The 14,988-nt window shown below is 45.1% G+C and overlaps 1 protein-coding gene across 5 annotated transcripts in view; it reads left to right on the top strand.

The window, feature by feature from the left end:
• NEDD4 (NEDD4 E3 ubiquitin protein ligase) overlaps positions 1–14,988 on the top strand; it is a 214,661-nt gene that overhangs the window by 129,799 nt on the left and 69,874 nt on the right. For all 5 annotated transcript variants that reach the window (XM_088445051.1, XM_088445042.1, XM_088445054.1 and 2 more), the window contains 2 exons: positions 11,059–11,109; positions 14,124–14,185. In XM_088445051.1, coding sequence (XP_088301177.1) covers positions 11,059–11,109; positions 14,124–14,185 — 113 coding nt within the window. The remainder of the gene's footprint in view (positions 1–11,058; positions 11,110–14,123; positions 14,186–14,988) is intronic.

The raw sequence follows: 14,988 nt of genomic DNA, 5'->3' as shown, positions 1-14,988 counted from the left end.
TCAAGAGAACACTTCACAAGAGTGAATATAGATGGTTCACCACAAGATGTAAACCATTGGTGAGCCACAAAAACAGGAAGACCAGATTAGAGTTAGCCAAACAACATCTAAAAAAGCCATTACAGTTCTGGAACAACATCCTATGGACAGATGAGACAAAGATCAACTTGTACCAGTGTGATGGGAAGAGAAGAGTATGGAGAAGGAAAGGAACTGCTCATGATCCAAAAAATACCAAGCATGGTGGTGGTAGGGTCACCACATATGAAGCATGGTGGTGGTAGGGTCATGCCGTGGGCATGTATGGCTGCCAATGGAACTGGTTCCCTTGTATTTATTGATGATGTGACTGCTGACAAAAGCAGCAGAATGAATTCTGAAGCATTTGACTGAATGTGAGCATATAATATTGCCCGAAACACTTCAGAACTCATTGGACGGCGCTTCAAAGTGCAGATGGACAATGACCCGAAGCATACTGCAAAAGCAACCAAAGAGTTTTTTAAGGCTAAAAAGTGGAATGTTATGCAATGACCAAGTCAATCCCCTGACCGGAAATCCGATTGAGCATGCATTTCACTTGATGAAGACAAAACTGAAGGGAAAATGCCCCAAGAACAAGCAGGAACTGAAGACATTTGCAGTAGAGGCCTGGCAGAGCATCACCAGGGATGAAACCCAGCGTCCGGTGATGTCTATGTGTTCCAGACTTCAGGCTGTAATTGCCTGCAAAGGATTTGCAACAAAGTATTAAAAAGTGAAAGTTAGATTTAGGATTGTTTAGTTTGTCCCATTACTTTTGGCCCCTTAAAAAGTGGGAGGCACATATAGAAACTGTTGTAATTCCTACACCATTCACCTGATTTGGATGTAATTACCCTCAAATTAAAACTGAAAGTCTGCAGTTAAAGCACATCTTGTTTGTTTCATTTCAAAGCCATTGTGGTGGTGAATAGAGGCCAAAATATGAAAATTCTGTCAATGTCCCAATATTTATGCACCTGACTGTATGTCACCCCTAGTTCAGTTATGTGGTGGCTGACAGGGCTGTGCTTCTTTTTGGCCATATATTTTTTGATTGGCAGCCATTATCACAGGTTTTGCCTAGAACACTGACAAAAAATTTATAAGTGTGAAGCTCCTCCCCCCTCTATGCCCCACCATCCCTCAGTTTAGAAAATGTGCCCTTGGAGCTGGTCACAATCTGCTGTGCTCCAGCAAGCCACAGAATGTATTTCTTTTATTTCATATATATTTTTTGTTTTCTTATTTTAAGTATCTTTTACTTTTTTTCTTAAGTACCCTTCGCCACCTCTCTAAAGGAGGGGTCCGGGTTACTGGCACCCTGTTAACCTCCTGGGTTACAGGAAGGAGTGTGCAGTGCTTAACCAAAAGCTGCCTTCATGTGAGTGCTGTTCAGGGAGCCTTCCGGAGAGGGAGCGCAGTGAGTATGAATCACCTGCACATCCCCCCTCTCCTGTCCTGCGGCCAGCGCTGGCTTCAGAGAGCGCGATAGCACTGCTCATTAATTACATCTATCTCCCCTCTCCCCGCTGATGAGCGCGGCTAGCGGCTCCTACTCAGCGGGGCCTGCACAGGGGGGAGATGATCTTGCAGGCGGGGGCAGCCATTTTCCGGCCCTTAGGGCATAAAGAAATGGGGCGGAGCCTAACAGTGCGGGCTCCCTGTCTAGATAACGCGGCAGCGGCTGTGTGCACAGCGTGGCTGCCGTGTTTAATGTGTTTTAAAGACTGCATCTCTCCACTACAGGTGTATGCAGTATATTCAGAAGGCTGATTCTCCTGACTACATCCCTGACAAGAGGTTGTGAGTAACACTGGGGTGTTTGGCAGGGAATCTAATCTGTGGGAAAGAGTGGGGAGTGCCTCTTCCTCTGTGTCCCAAACCAGCCTTCTGTTTTATTTCTATTTTCACTGCTGTCCCTCTGTGTCTGGGTGACTGTGTGTATCCATGTCAAACAGAACAAAAGTGGCTCAAAAGATGTTTGTCTGTTCTAAGTGTAACAACAAACTATCCAGGCCGCATGCTGCTTGGGTCCACGTTATGTGATGCTTGTATAGCAATAGATCCACCTATGGCTATTACTGCCTCATCTGCTCCCCCATGGGCCGCTGACATGGTAGGAGTAATGACTGATTTAACGTCTGAGTTAGCTGAGGCACGTAAGTCTCAACCTCCCTGGGTGGCGGGGCTAACCAAGTCTCTAGACACCCTGGTACAGGTAATGGGTACAGTGGTGCCTGTACCCTCCACCTCCTACCAAAGACCGACACAAAAGCGTACTTTGGCGACTGTTCTCCAATCAGAAGAGTCGGACGAAGAATTCCTCGCTACGGAGGAAACAGAAGAAGGGGAATTGGAGGAAGCGTTACAGGACGCTTCCCCTCAAGAATTAGTCCACCTCTCCAGGGGTGGAATCTCTAATTTTGGCGGTCAGAAAAGTTCTGAATCTACCTGAGGATGTAATACCTGCATCCCAGGAGTGTGAATTATTTCATTAACAACCAAAGAGCTCTGCGGTTTTTCCGTCCTCACAGCAACTTCAGCAGCAGCTCTCAGTGGCCTGGAAGCAACCGGATAACGGTTCCAAATTCCGCGCCGGTTTCCGTCTAGTTATCCTTTTCCATCAGCCATGATGGAAAAGTGGGAAACACCCCCTCCAGTAGATGCGTCAGTCTCCCGTCTCTCTAAGAAAACAGCACTCCCAGTACCGGGAGCTACAGTACTAAAAGATCCTTCGTATCGTAAGTTGGAGACAACGCTAAAATCAATTTATACTGCTGCGGGGGCTCAACTTAGACCCACTCTTGTTACCGCTTGGGTTAACAAGGCAGTGGTTTGCTGGGCTGACCAGTTGATTACCGGTTTGGACTCTGGTACCTCCAGAGCAGAGTTACGTCTACTAGCAGAACACATCCGTGAGTCTGCAGTTTACCTGGGAGAAGCTTCAAAAGATATCAGTCAGATTAGTTCTCGCATATCTGCTTCTGCTATTTCGGGCCGCAGAGCCCTCTGGTTGCGTGCTTGGAAGCGGACGCAGAATCCAAGCGTGCGATGGAGGGTTTACCTTTCACTGGCGATATGCTGTTTGGCCCAGAACTGGACAAATGGATATCCCAGGCCACGGGGGGTAAGTCTTCCTTCCTCCCGTCAGTTGCTCCAGCTCCCAGAAGATCTTATAATGGACCTTCGTTTCATTCCTTTTGTGCGCCACATTCCTTTCGTGGTAGAGCCAGAGGTGCTCCCACGCAACATAGAGGTGGCAGAGGTAGAGGTCGTCCACACCCTGTTGCACGTAGACCAGAGCCTAAACCAGCGGAAAAGCAGGTGGCATGACGGTCTTCCGTCCCACCTGGAACCTCCTGCAGTGGGAGCCCGCCTGCAAAACTTTCAACAGGTTTGGAACCAGACCTCTACAGAACCGTGGATTTGCAGACTAATTTCCCTGGGGTACCGAATAGACTTCGAATTCCCCCCTCCACCTCGGTTCTTCACCACAAGTCTGCCAATGCCTGCAAGCAAGGCCAAGCATTTACAGGAGGCTATCCAGTCTCTAGTATCATCTGTACTAGTTCCGGTCCTGGAGCATCAGAGAGGTTTGGGGTTTTACTCTAACCTGTTTGTAGTACCAAAACCAGATGGCTCGGTCAGGCCCATCTTAAACCTCAAGTCTTTGAACCTGTATCTGAAGATTTATCGCTTCAAAATGGAGTCTCTGCAGTCAGTCATAGCGAGCTTGGAACCAGGGGAGTTCCTATTATCCCTGGATATGAAGGATGCCTATCTCCATGTCCCCATTTGGGAACCTCACCAGGCTTTTCTTCGTTTCGCCATATTGAAGGATCATTATCAGTTTCGGGCATTGCCGTTCGGGTTATCCTCGGCTCCCCGCGTCTTCACCAAACTCATGTCAGTCATGATTGCTCTCCTTCGGTCATCAGGAGTGAACATAATCCCTTATTTGGACGACCTGTTAATCAAGGCTCCATCGGTATCATTTCTATCAAATCAGGCCTTACTGACATATCAGACCCTAATCCAACACGGTTGGATAATCAACTTCAAGAAATCAAATCTCAATCCGTCCCAGAAACTTCTGTTTCTGGGCATGATCTTGGATACGGCCTCACAACGGGTTTTTCTTCCAATAGACAAGGCCAGGGATATCCGGTTGTTAGTTCAGCTGGTCCTCAGAACAAGGAAGGTGTCCCTGCTTCTTTGTCTGTGTCTCTTGGGGAAGATGGTAGCAGCTTTCGAGGCACTACAGTTCGGCCGGTTCCACTCCAGGGTGTTTCAGCTGGACCTGCTAGCACAGGGGTCAGGGTCTCATCTGCTTCTTCATCGACAGATCCGTCTGCGCCCGGTTACCAGAGTGGCCCTTCTTTGGTGGACACAATCCAACAATCTGTTAGCGGGCAGAAGATTCGGAGTGTGGGACTGGATCATCGTAACAACGGATGCCAGCCTTCGAGGATGGGGAGCAGTAGTCCTCGATTATCACTTTCAGGGTCAATGGTCCCCTCTAGAACAGAAGTGGCCCATAAATGTGTTGGAACCCAGAGCGATTTACAATGCTCTGATAGAGGCAACAGACTTTCTAAAGGCTCGTCCGGTAAGAGTTCAGTCCGACAACGCGACGGCCGTCGCTTACATCAACCGCCAAGGAGGGACTTGGAGTCGCATGGCTATGCGGGAAGTAACTCAGATCCTTCGGTGGGCCGAAAAACAGTCAGTAATCCTGTCGGCGGTATTTATCCCGGGTGTGGACAACTGGGAAGCAGATTACCTGAGTCGACAGGATATGCATCCCGGGGAATGGAAGCTTCATCCAGAGGTGTTCAACGCGCTGATACTTCGATGGGGATGTCCTCAGGTGGACCTCATGGCGTCGCGATTGAATCGTCAGCTCCCAGTATACGTCTCAAGAACTCGGGATCCGCAGGCGGAAGCGGTAGACGCCCTGACACGTCCGTGGATCTACGACTTCGTTTACCTTTTTCCTCCGATTCCGCTTCTTCCTCGTCTTCAAAAAAGGATAAAACAAGAATCGGCCTCTGTAATTCTCGTAGCTCCGAACTGGCCTCGGAGAAGTTGGTTCTCGGACCTTCGGTCCCTATTGTCAGACAATCCGTGGCCCCTTCCTCTACGCCCGGATCTTCTACAGCAGGGTCCATTCGTACACCCCAACTTAGCGCTTAACGGGGTGGCTCTTGAAACCGATATCCTAAGACACAGGGGCATCCCAGACGCGGTTATTCCCACCATGCTACACGCCAGGAAGCCAGTTTCGGCTGCGCATTATCATCGCATCTGGCGTGCTTATATCTCATGGTGTTCCAGTCGGGGTCTTCCGTCTAGAATTTTTCGGTTGTCCCGGTTTCTGCTTTTCCTTCAGACGGGTCTGGTTTCTGGCCTTCGGCTAGGAACTCTAAAGGTGCAGGTTTCTGCCCTTTCCATTTTCTTTCAAAGAAAATTGGCCCTCATTCCTGAGGTGCAGACATTTCTTCAAGGGGTCTTGCGCGTGCAGCCTCCTTTTGTACCTCCGATAGCTCCCTGGGACCTAAACTTTGTGCTTCTGTTTCTTCAGTCGCCCATGTTTGAACCTTTGGAGGAGGTCGATCTGAAGTACTTGTCTTGGAAGACTGTCCTCCTCCTGGATCTCGCTTCGGCTCGTAGAGTTTCGGAATTGGGTGCTCTGTCCTGTAAGCCACCTTACCTTGTGTTTCATGCTGATAGGGCGGAACTCCGGACGGTAGCCACCTTCCTTCCCAAGGTTGTGTCGGCTTTCCGTATCAATCAGCCTATTGTGGTACCGTCGTTGCTGGAGGACTCTGGTGGATCTTCTACCTTGGACGTGGTTAGGGCTCTCCGCATCTATGTTGCCAGGACAGCGTCTCTCCGTAAGTCTGAGTCGCTTTTTGTCCTCTATGATGCTGTTCGGAGGGGTTGGCCGGCGTCTAAGCAGACTTTGGCACGTTGGATCCGGCTGACTATTCATCATGCTTATAATAGTGCTGACCGTCGGCCTCATTCCACACGTTCTGTGGGTGCGTCATGGGCGGCCGGTAGAGGTGCCTCCACGTCACAATTGTGACGTGCGGCTACTTGGTCTTCAGTTCATACGTTTGTCAGGTTTTACAAATTTGATACGTTTGCTTCTCTGATTCCACAGGGGACACTGGACGCCCACCTCTGCGCTCTATGCCTGCCTGTTCGGTTTTGTTCTGTATGTTGTATGATTTAGTTATTGTGTGTTCTTCTCTCCTTTCACTCCGCTTGTTCTCCACCTCCTCTCGGTCTTCATTTTCTAAACTGAGGGCTGGTGGGGCATAGAGGGGGAGGAGCTTCACACTTCTAAATTTTAAAGTGCCGGCTCCAGCTATCCACGCCTCTAATACCCCAGCGTAAGCACCTCCAGTGTCCCCTGTGGAATCAGAGAAAAGGATTTATTGGTAGGTACCAAAATCCCATTTTTACACGATCTGTCATTCCAATGTGTCGGAATCGGCCACAGCGGGTAAAATATCACTGTGTGTGGGCAGCTTTAGACTAGTAAAATTGTTGCCTCCGAGAGACCAACACAGAACCTCTGCTGCACAGAAAAAGGCCTGTGTATCGTCACTCGCATGTCCCTGTCCTGGTATACTAACTCTGCTTTAGGGAAATGTCGCTTAAGGTTCACAAAGTTATGTTGCCAGCATAAGAATTTCTCTACTGAAAGGCTTGTGGTTACTGCTAATATTGTATCAAGCCAGATTAGGTTAATTTAAACAAGAAAGAGAAACTTTACATACGTAAGGACGAGGGTCAGAAAAACTGACTGTTTCAGTCACGTCTGCTTTAAATTTTCTTTTTATGAACCGCATTTAATGTTTTAATATATTGTGATTTAAAGTAGATTAATCTAAGTCCATATTCTATTTTGTTTGAGTTACAGAACATTTTATGAACTTTGCAGCTAAAGATTAAACTAAAAATGTCACTGTTCAAAGGGTCTGTGCACCACCTGTAAGTCAACTGTGACAAGTACTGATATATGAAAGTGTGTTGTGTGTAATTGTGAGCAGCCAAGCGTTCTGTGTTGATCGATGTAACTGCTTGTTGATCACTCCTACTGTGTTTTCTGAGAAGTCTTTTATGCTGCAAAAATCCAAAATGTGTGGTTCTGTCTGGGGCATTTCGGCAGAAAGAATTTTGGTCCATAAAAGATCTTTTGAGTCTCTGTTTTTATAAACCGGCGCAATAGTCCAGATCTGTTTATTTTTTCCCTCTGTTTGAGTTGATATTTTATATGCATTCCAATAAAAATCATGTTCTGCTTTCCTGCAGCTGTAGACTACTGTGTGGAAACTATCTGAACTTACATCTGGGCAGGTCCTTAAATTGTCAAACTATATGAACATGTTACTTTTCTGTGTGTTGAAATAGCACATGTATTGAAGATTGTTTTCAGTTTAATAAGGAAAGTTTGCAAAAGAAAATATTTTAGTGCACTGAATGACCCCGCACAGGACACCCTAGAATCGCACGTTGTTAAAGGCTCTGGTAATTAGCAGCTGTAGGGGTGTGAACTAGTGTTTTTCTTTCCAGTTTATACTACAGGGTGGTGCTCTGTTTTTGTAAGTAAACAGCTTCTAGTTGTATAGCTGAAGAGTGTCTGTGATTTGTGATCACAATTTTACTTTGTAAAAAATGGCCCAAACACTATTTCCTTTGAGAATCACTATAAATTTACTTGGAATACCTTGCGAAATGCTAATGTTATTCCGTCAACGGGGATATTACAGGGAATGGGATTGAACTACCGACAGCTCAACAGCCGCCTGTTCAAAATACTGACAGTGGAAGGGCCGACAGTAGGAGATCCCGACACCCGGTGGCAAGTATCCTAACCCTCCCCTCTCTAACCCTCCCCTAGGGGTGCCTAAAGCTTAACACCCCCCTCCCCGCACCATGAAGGCAACCTTCCCGGGGGGGTTGCCTAACCCTATTCCCCCCCCCCCTTCCCTAACCTAACTTTCCCTGGGGGGAGCGGGGCTAACGCTAAGTCCCCCCAAGGGCCCCTAAACCCAACCCCCCCCATCCCCGGGCTAAGTGTTATTCTTACCTGGTACATGATGATCGGGATGGCGGGGGTCGGTCATGCCTAACTTAACTCCGGTGTCAGGCAGGTAGTGTCTGGATTTAGACCGGCGGGCATTGCATCCACCGGTCTATTAACAACGTCCCTATTACAGTATAGGGATATATTTTTATATCTTTGTTTGCTAATATAATTTAGAAGCGCAAGTAATATTTTGCCATGTTACAGATTATTCTGTACACAACAGAAGGAACTAATGCCTTCCATTTGTATTACCCTATATTTTATATAAAATACAGTAACCTATATAAAGTCTATTCTATAGTGCTTTATACATAGTGGTTGTACAAAAAAGCAAAATTGAAACAGCGCTTGTGTGTTCAAATTTAATATATTACCAGATGGAATTAATTAGATCAGTGTGATCTGTGTATGTGTCTGCCTGTAATAAGTATCTAAATGGTTAATGTAAAAAAAAATTACATAGAGTTCCCCCCAAAAAAGCGAAACCAGCCCGGGCTCCTGAGACGGTCATGGTTCTAAAAATATGGGGGGGAAATAGAGTACGAGCCAGTCCTGGTTTTAAAAATAGGGGGGGGAAAAAATCGGCACCGGACACAATTCTAGCCAGGGTGTAATGCCACAGCCAAGGGACCCTTTCACCTTGTCACTCCGGCCAAAGCATTAACACCCCAAGCTAGTCAGCACCAGCTGGGGATCTCGGGAGGTGGGGACCCCTCCTCTTCCGACCACCCAAGGCTTACGCTGAAGCCCGCGGCTTTTCCCTGCACCGCTGGCAGGTGGATGCAGGGGTAATAGTGTAAAAAATAGATGAATACTATTGTTTTTTACAGTGGCACTACAGGTGCCAGCCTGCCTGCCCTTTGGCACTTGTGGAACTACAAGTGCCAGCAGGCGGCCGGCACCCGTACCCCCACTGTAAAAAAAAAAAAAAATTGTAAAAAAAACACAGTACCCACACACATTGTAGATTTTACAAGTTTATTACACACCTAACACACTTCAGCCAGATGTTCACGTCCACTTGTCCAAGTCGAATTCCCATGGGTTTACCTGTGGAAAAAAACGATTTTATTTTGTACTACAAACGATTTTTGCATTTTCCCTTGCTGAAAATCGTTGAGTTGGTAAGTCTGACTGAACTACAAATGTGAACGCACATGAACGATAATCGTTCATCGTTAACTCAGAAAGTGAACGCTATCGTTATCGATAATCGTTCAAAAAAATCGTTGTGTGTATGCACCTTGAATCATTCTAGACTGATAAGAGACCAGGTTTTTTGGGGTTATTGACTGATTAATTGCAGGTCTCATCACCGAAACAGTATTCAAACCTGATATTATTTGCAAACTTCACTAATAATCTGGTTATTTGCCATCAAGACCTGATTGGTGTACATCCCTAATTGTTGCCCTTGATAAAGCTCCATTTATATATTTATTTACTTATTACTATCATCCCATGTTTTTCACCTTTTGCCAGAGACTTGTTTGCTTTTTGATTTTTTTTTTGTTTTCTATCATTTTGTCTTTATTTCAAGCAACTCCCCATAATAGCCTAATATTAAACCAATTTCTTAACGCTATTTTATTTGAAATGTTGTGAACATGATGGCCATTAAATTGGGGGTAGCATTCATTACTATTTTATTCTCTTGTTTGTACATGCATGCCATGTGACAATTAGAATGGTTATTAGATTTCAGCTTAAAACTGTTGTAGGCTATACACCTTCAGCCATAACATTAAAACCAATGATAGGTGAATTTAATAACTTTGATTATCTCATTACATTGGCACCTGTTAATGGATGGCAGCAAGTGACCTGTCCGTTCTTGAAGTTGTTGTGTTGGAAGCCAGAAAAATAGGCAAGTGTAAAGATCTGATTCAACTCTGACAAGGGCCAAATTGTGATGGCTACCCGCTTGGGTCTGAGCTTTTCCAAAACAGCAGAGTTTGTGTGGTGGTCCTAGTATGCAATGGTTAGTACCTGCCTAAAGTGCCAGTGACAACGTCATGGGCGCTCAAGGCTTATTGATGCTCGAGGGCAGCAAAGGCTAGACCGTCTGGTAGTGGCCTCTTTCAGCAGGAGAATGCGTTTTGTCACACTGCAAAAATTGTTCAGGAATGGTTTGAGGAACGTGACAGAGTTCAAGGTGTTGACTTGGCCTCCAAATTCCCCAGATCTCAATCAGTTGAAGCAACTGTGGGATGTGCTGTAAAAACATTTCCAAGCCATGGAGGCCCCACCTTGCAAATTACATGACTTAAAGGATCTGCTGCTAACGTCTTTGTGCCAGATACCACGGGACACCTTCAGAGGTCTTGTGGAGTCCATGCTTCAAAGGGTCAGAGCTGGTTTGGCAGCATGAGGGGGACTTACACCATATTAGGCAGGTGGTTTTAATGTTATGGCTGATCGGTGTATGTCCTTGCTAAATGCAGGTATAGATACTTGAGTACCTGCTGTTTGATGATACTAGAACTGGTGTATATGCATGAACAAGGTGGGACTAAGCAATAAAAAATACCACCAAATTCAAGCATGTTACAATAATATGATTTTCTGTTCATCAAATAATTTCCTAAGAAAATCTATACATAATTTTGTTATTGTTTCTTAAACAACAGTGGCATTATTATACCATTTAAATAATAATTGATTAAATGGCTGGAAATGAGGTAAAGAGAATTGTATTGATTTATTTACTGTTCTTATGGCTGCTCTATGATGGAGTGCTGATTTTCATCCATATGGAAGATGAAAAGTATAAAACAATGATTTTCGATATGTATAAATGTGAATAATGAATGCTGGCAGTCAGGGGAGGGGCTTACTATATTACCTATTTTAATGCATTGCAAACGCCACTGAGTGGCACAGCCCCATTTTAAGTGTGATCTTTAATAACTACTATTTTTCATTTGCAGACCAGAGATGACTTTCTAGGTCAAGTAGATGTTCCTCTTTACCAGTTTCCGGTATGTACTGTACTTATTTTCTTCAGAACGTTAACACACTGTTCTGTTCCTCTTTAACCCTAATCTGTTGATCACAGCTTCCCTGTTTTTTTCATTTATATAATACCGATAAAGCTGATATGTGTACTTTAGTTCGAGCACAAAGCAAGCCTGCCAGGACAGTTACATTTGAAGCTCTAGCACTGAGCTAGAAACTGCCACACAGTCGCTGAGATAGAATATCAGGCTTTGTAAATCTGAAAAGAATTAACCATATGTGAGCTTACTGACCTAATATTGCCATGGTGCTTGCAGTCAGATGGCTCTTCACTTGGTGAAGTGGTTAATTTACAGTAAGAGATGTAGACTGGATGTGCTGCCAGGCAGGCGTTTCTCAGAGTGTTTATGACATTGACTGCATTGCCATCTACGTTTTATAGCAGGCATCTTAGTTTGGTTTACCCATTAGCCTATTTGATTAGTAGACTTCTCTATCACATGTTACAGTTGCAATAAATATTTTACTCTTGACTTGTTATGTACGTTTTTCAATTTAGAGCAGCCGTTACAGTATTATGGTATATGAAATTGCCATCGTGATTTTTACTTTCTGACAAACCTATTACAATTTGTCGATGAAACGGCAAACAAAAAGTTTAAATGATCCCCTATGTTTTAGTGCTATCTGTTACTATCAATATACTGTTTTGGTCTTCCACATAAAGAGAATAGTAGATTTCGGAATAACTAAAGGCTCTAACAATGCACGTGGCTAGTGTAGCATGATTTACTTTTTGTAAATGTTTACTTGCTACAGGTGTGTCCTTTATACATCTTTGCTGCTGTCGCGCCAAAAAAAGACCCTCTTGGCGCTCCAGGTCCCGTGAGACTCTCCTTTCAATAGACTTCTTTTTTTGCGTTTTTTTTCCCAAAAGTCGCATTGCGATGTTACTAGAACGCAGCAGCAGACACTGCTGATTAATTTGATATGCAACATTTGTATATCTGAGTGCGACTAATGGTAGGTACACACTGGTGCGACTGGCAATCGTGACGAACTCCAGGGACACCCTAGACATTGCATGATTGCTGGTACACACTGCAGTGATTAATGAAGGCCGAAACGATCACTCGTTCCGTCCTTCATTAACATGAATGGCGCCACAAGCGCTATTGTCAGGTTTGATGTGCAGCACATCAAACCTGATGACGTCGCATGCGGGAGCTTGCATACACACTGCACAATATACACACATTGCTGTTCCGATTTGGCCAAATTGGAAACAACATCGCTCCAGTGTGTACCCGGCATAAGTCTCTGAATCTGTATACAAAGCGCTACGATGTAGCAGCTGCAGCTTTTTTAATTCCAAGTTCCGTTGTGGTTTATATACAGACTCTGGTGCACACAGATATACAAGTGCTGCATATGAAATTAATCAGCACTGTCTGTTGGTGCATTATAGTCACATTGAATGAAACTAAAGCTTGGTACAGTGATTGTGCGTCCACACCTTTATGTCATTCATTAACAATACACTGACTGCTAGCGATATCACTAGGTTTGATGTGCAGCACATCAAACCTGGGGACCGTCGCTAGCGACAACGGGAACGTGCAAACAAACGTACACCCTGAGTGATGTAAGCCATATGTCATTACGAAACAGCATATCGGCCCGACATCGCTCCTATGTGTACCCAGCTTTAGACATTTTTGGCAAAAAGTATATGCTCGTCGCTAGCAGAGTCTCATGGGACCTGGCTGCTCCCTCACACCAGGCAAGTCGCACTGCGTGGCGTATTAAGGCGAGATATATGAGGACACATCTGTATGTGGCATTATATTCATCAAGAAAACTTGTTGACTTTTAAGTGAAACCATCTTTATGCTGGATATTTGTCGTCGTCACCATATTTTGTATAAGTAGTCACTCCAAAATATGTCAGAGGACCACAGGATAAGCTCTAATAAGTAATTTTTTAATAATGGTCTGTGTAGGAATGTTTTTTTTATTATTATTATTTTCCCATTGTGCAGTCTGTTTTATAGAAGTAAGTGAAAAGGGTATAACAGACGGAGAAGAACAGGTTAACTGAGGAACAGGCAGTCTGTACACAGGCTTCCTTGCAAAACAAGGATATATGGCTTCAAACTATGGGCCTGATTCAGTCTGGATTGCAATTGCGATCGCAGCTGCGCAATCGCACTTAATGAAGCTGCGAAAATATGATAATGTCTTCCACAGCTCAGCCAGCATAGAGACGCCGCGGCCCAATACTGCTTTTTCACATCCATAATACCTCGCAGTCCTGCGTATACATCAGGAACTTCGAAGCATATAGGACCGTCACCCACAATTACAACAGGTCTGATGCGTCTCATAAATTGCAAGTCTCGTCACACGTAGTGAGTACTCTAATTTATGCACACCCATGCAACGGCGTTCGAACGGACACATGCCTGCATTTCTGCAACCACCCCCAAACGCTCACTGCCTGTCACTCACTCTGCGATGGATTCCTATCTGCGTGTGTAATCGCAGTGGGATTTCAGCGCACGCACAGTGCGGTGCATGTGCAGTACAGAACAATCGGCAGATCTGCGTACGTAGTTGCAATTGCGTATGCTGCCGAATCATGAATGGTGCTGTCAAGGGAGTCTGACCAGTCATTGGAACTGACTGCAATGAGTCCCATTAATGGCCACAAAGACAGTGCCATAAATATGGCGCTGGCTGTCACAGTTGTGGTGCAAGGTGGGCAGCATAAAGGCACTTTGACATGTGTGCAATGCACAACCTGCTCCCATTAAACGAGGGTGGTTCAGTAAGTGAGGTAACGTGTACTAGTCTCTCTCTCATCTAATTTCCCACCAGGCCAGAGATGATAGACAACTGCTTCCACTCATGGCCATAAGACTGGAGCTGACCTGGTTGTGGGGGAAAATTTTTTTGTTATAACATTTTTTTTTTTTCTTTTTTAATCTACACAACTATATAGGGCCTTTTATCAGTAATCACTGCTTTATTACAGATAGAAAATCCCCGGTTGGAGCGACCATATACGTTTAAAGACTTCATCCTTCACTCACGAAGGTAAGTGAAAGACAGTTGACACTCCAATTTTATCTAAATAGCAAACAATTTGGGAGCAGACTCTAGATCAGGCACGTCAAACTCAAAATACCAACCAAGCTGAATAATCAAGGTCTAAGACTGCGTGGGCCGCAAGAAAAGTCTTGTATGCTAGTTTGAAAGGTTTATTATTAATAAAAATGAATGCAGTGCTCACTGTTGTAGTGCCCCTTATGCAATGCCCCCCTGTATTAGAGCCCCTTATGCAATGCCCCCCTGTATTAGAGCCCCTTATGCAATGCCCCCCTGTATTAGAGCCCCTTATGCAATGCCCCCCTGTATTAGAGCCCCTTATGCAATGCCCCCTGTATTAGAGCCCCTTATGCAATGCCCCCTGTATTAGAGCCCCTTATGCAATGCCCCCTGTAGTTGTGCCCATTATGCAGTGCCCCCTCTATAAGAGCTCCTTATGCAATGCCACTGTAGTTGTGCCCATTATGCAATGCCCCCTGTATAAGAGCTCCTTATGCAATGCCACTGTAGTTGTGCCCATTATGCAGTCACCCTATACAAGAGCTCCTTATGCAATGCCACTGTAGTTGTGCCCATTATGCAATGCCCCCTGTATAAGAGCCCCTTATGCAATGCCCCCTGTATAAGAGCCCCTTATGCAATGCCCCCAGTAGTGTCCATTATGCAGTGCCTCCAGTAGTGGCCATTATGCAGTGCCCCCAGTATTACCCCTAGTAGTGCCCCTTATGTAATTACCCTAGTAGTGCCCCTTATATAGTGTTTCCCCTGTAGTGCCCCAAGTAGTGCTCCTT

This window comes from Taudactylus pleione, unplaced genomic scaffold, assembly GCF_031769625.1.
Source record: "Taudactylus pleione unplaced genomic scaffold, aTauple2 ptg000019l, whole genome shotgun sequence".
NCBI classification, from domain to species: Eukaryota; Metazoa; Chordata; class Amphibia; order Anura; family Myobatrachidae; genus Taudactylus; species Taudactylus pleione.
This window is presented reverse-complemented; position numbering and strand designations above follow the sequence as displayed.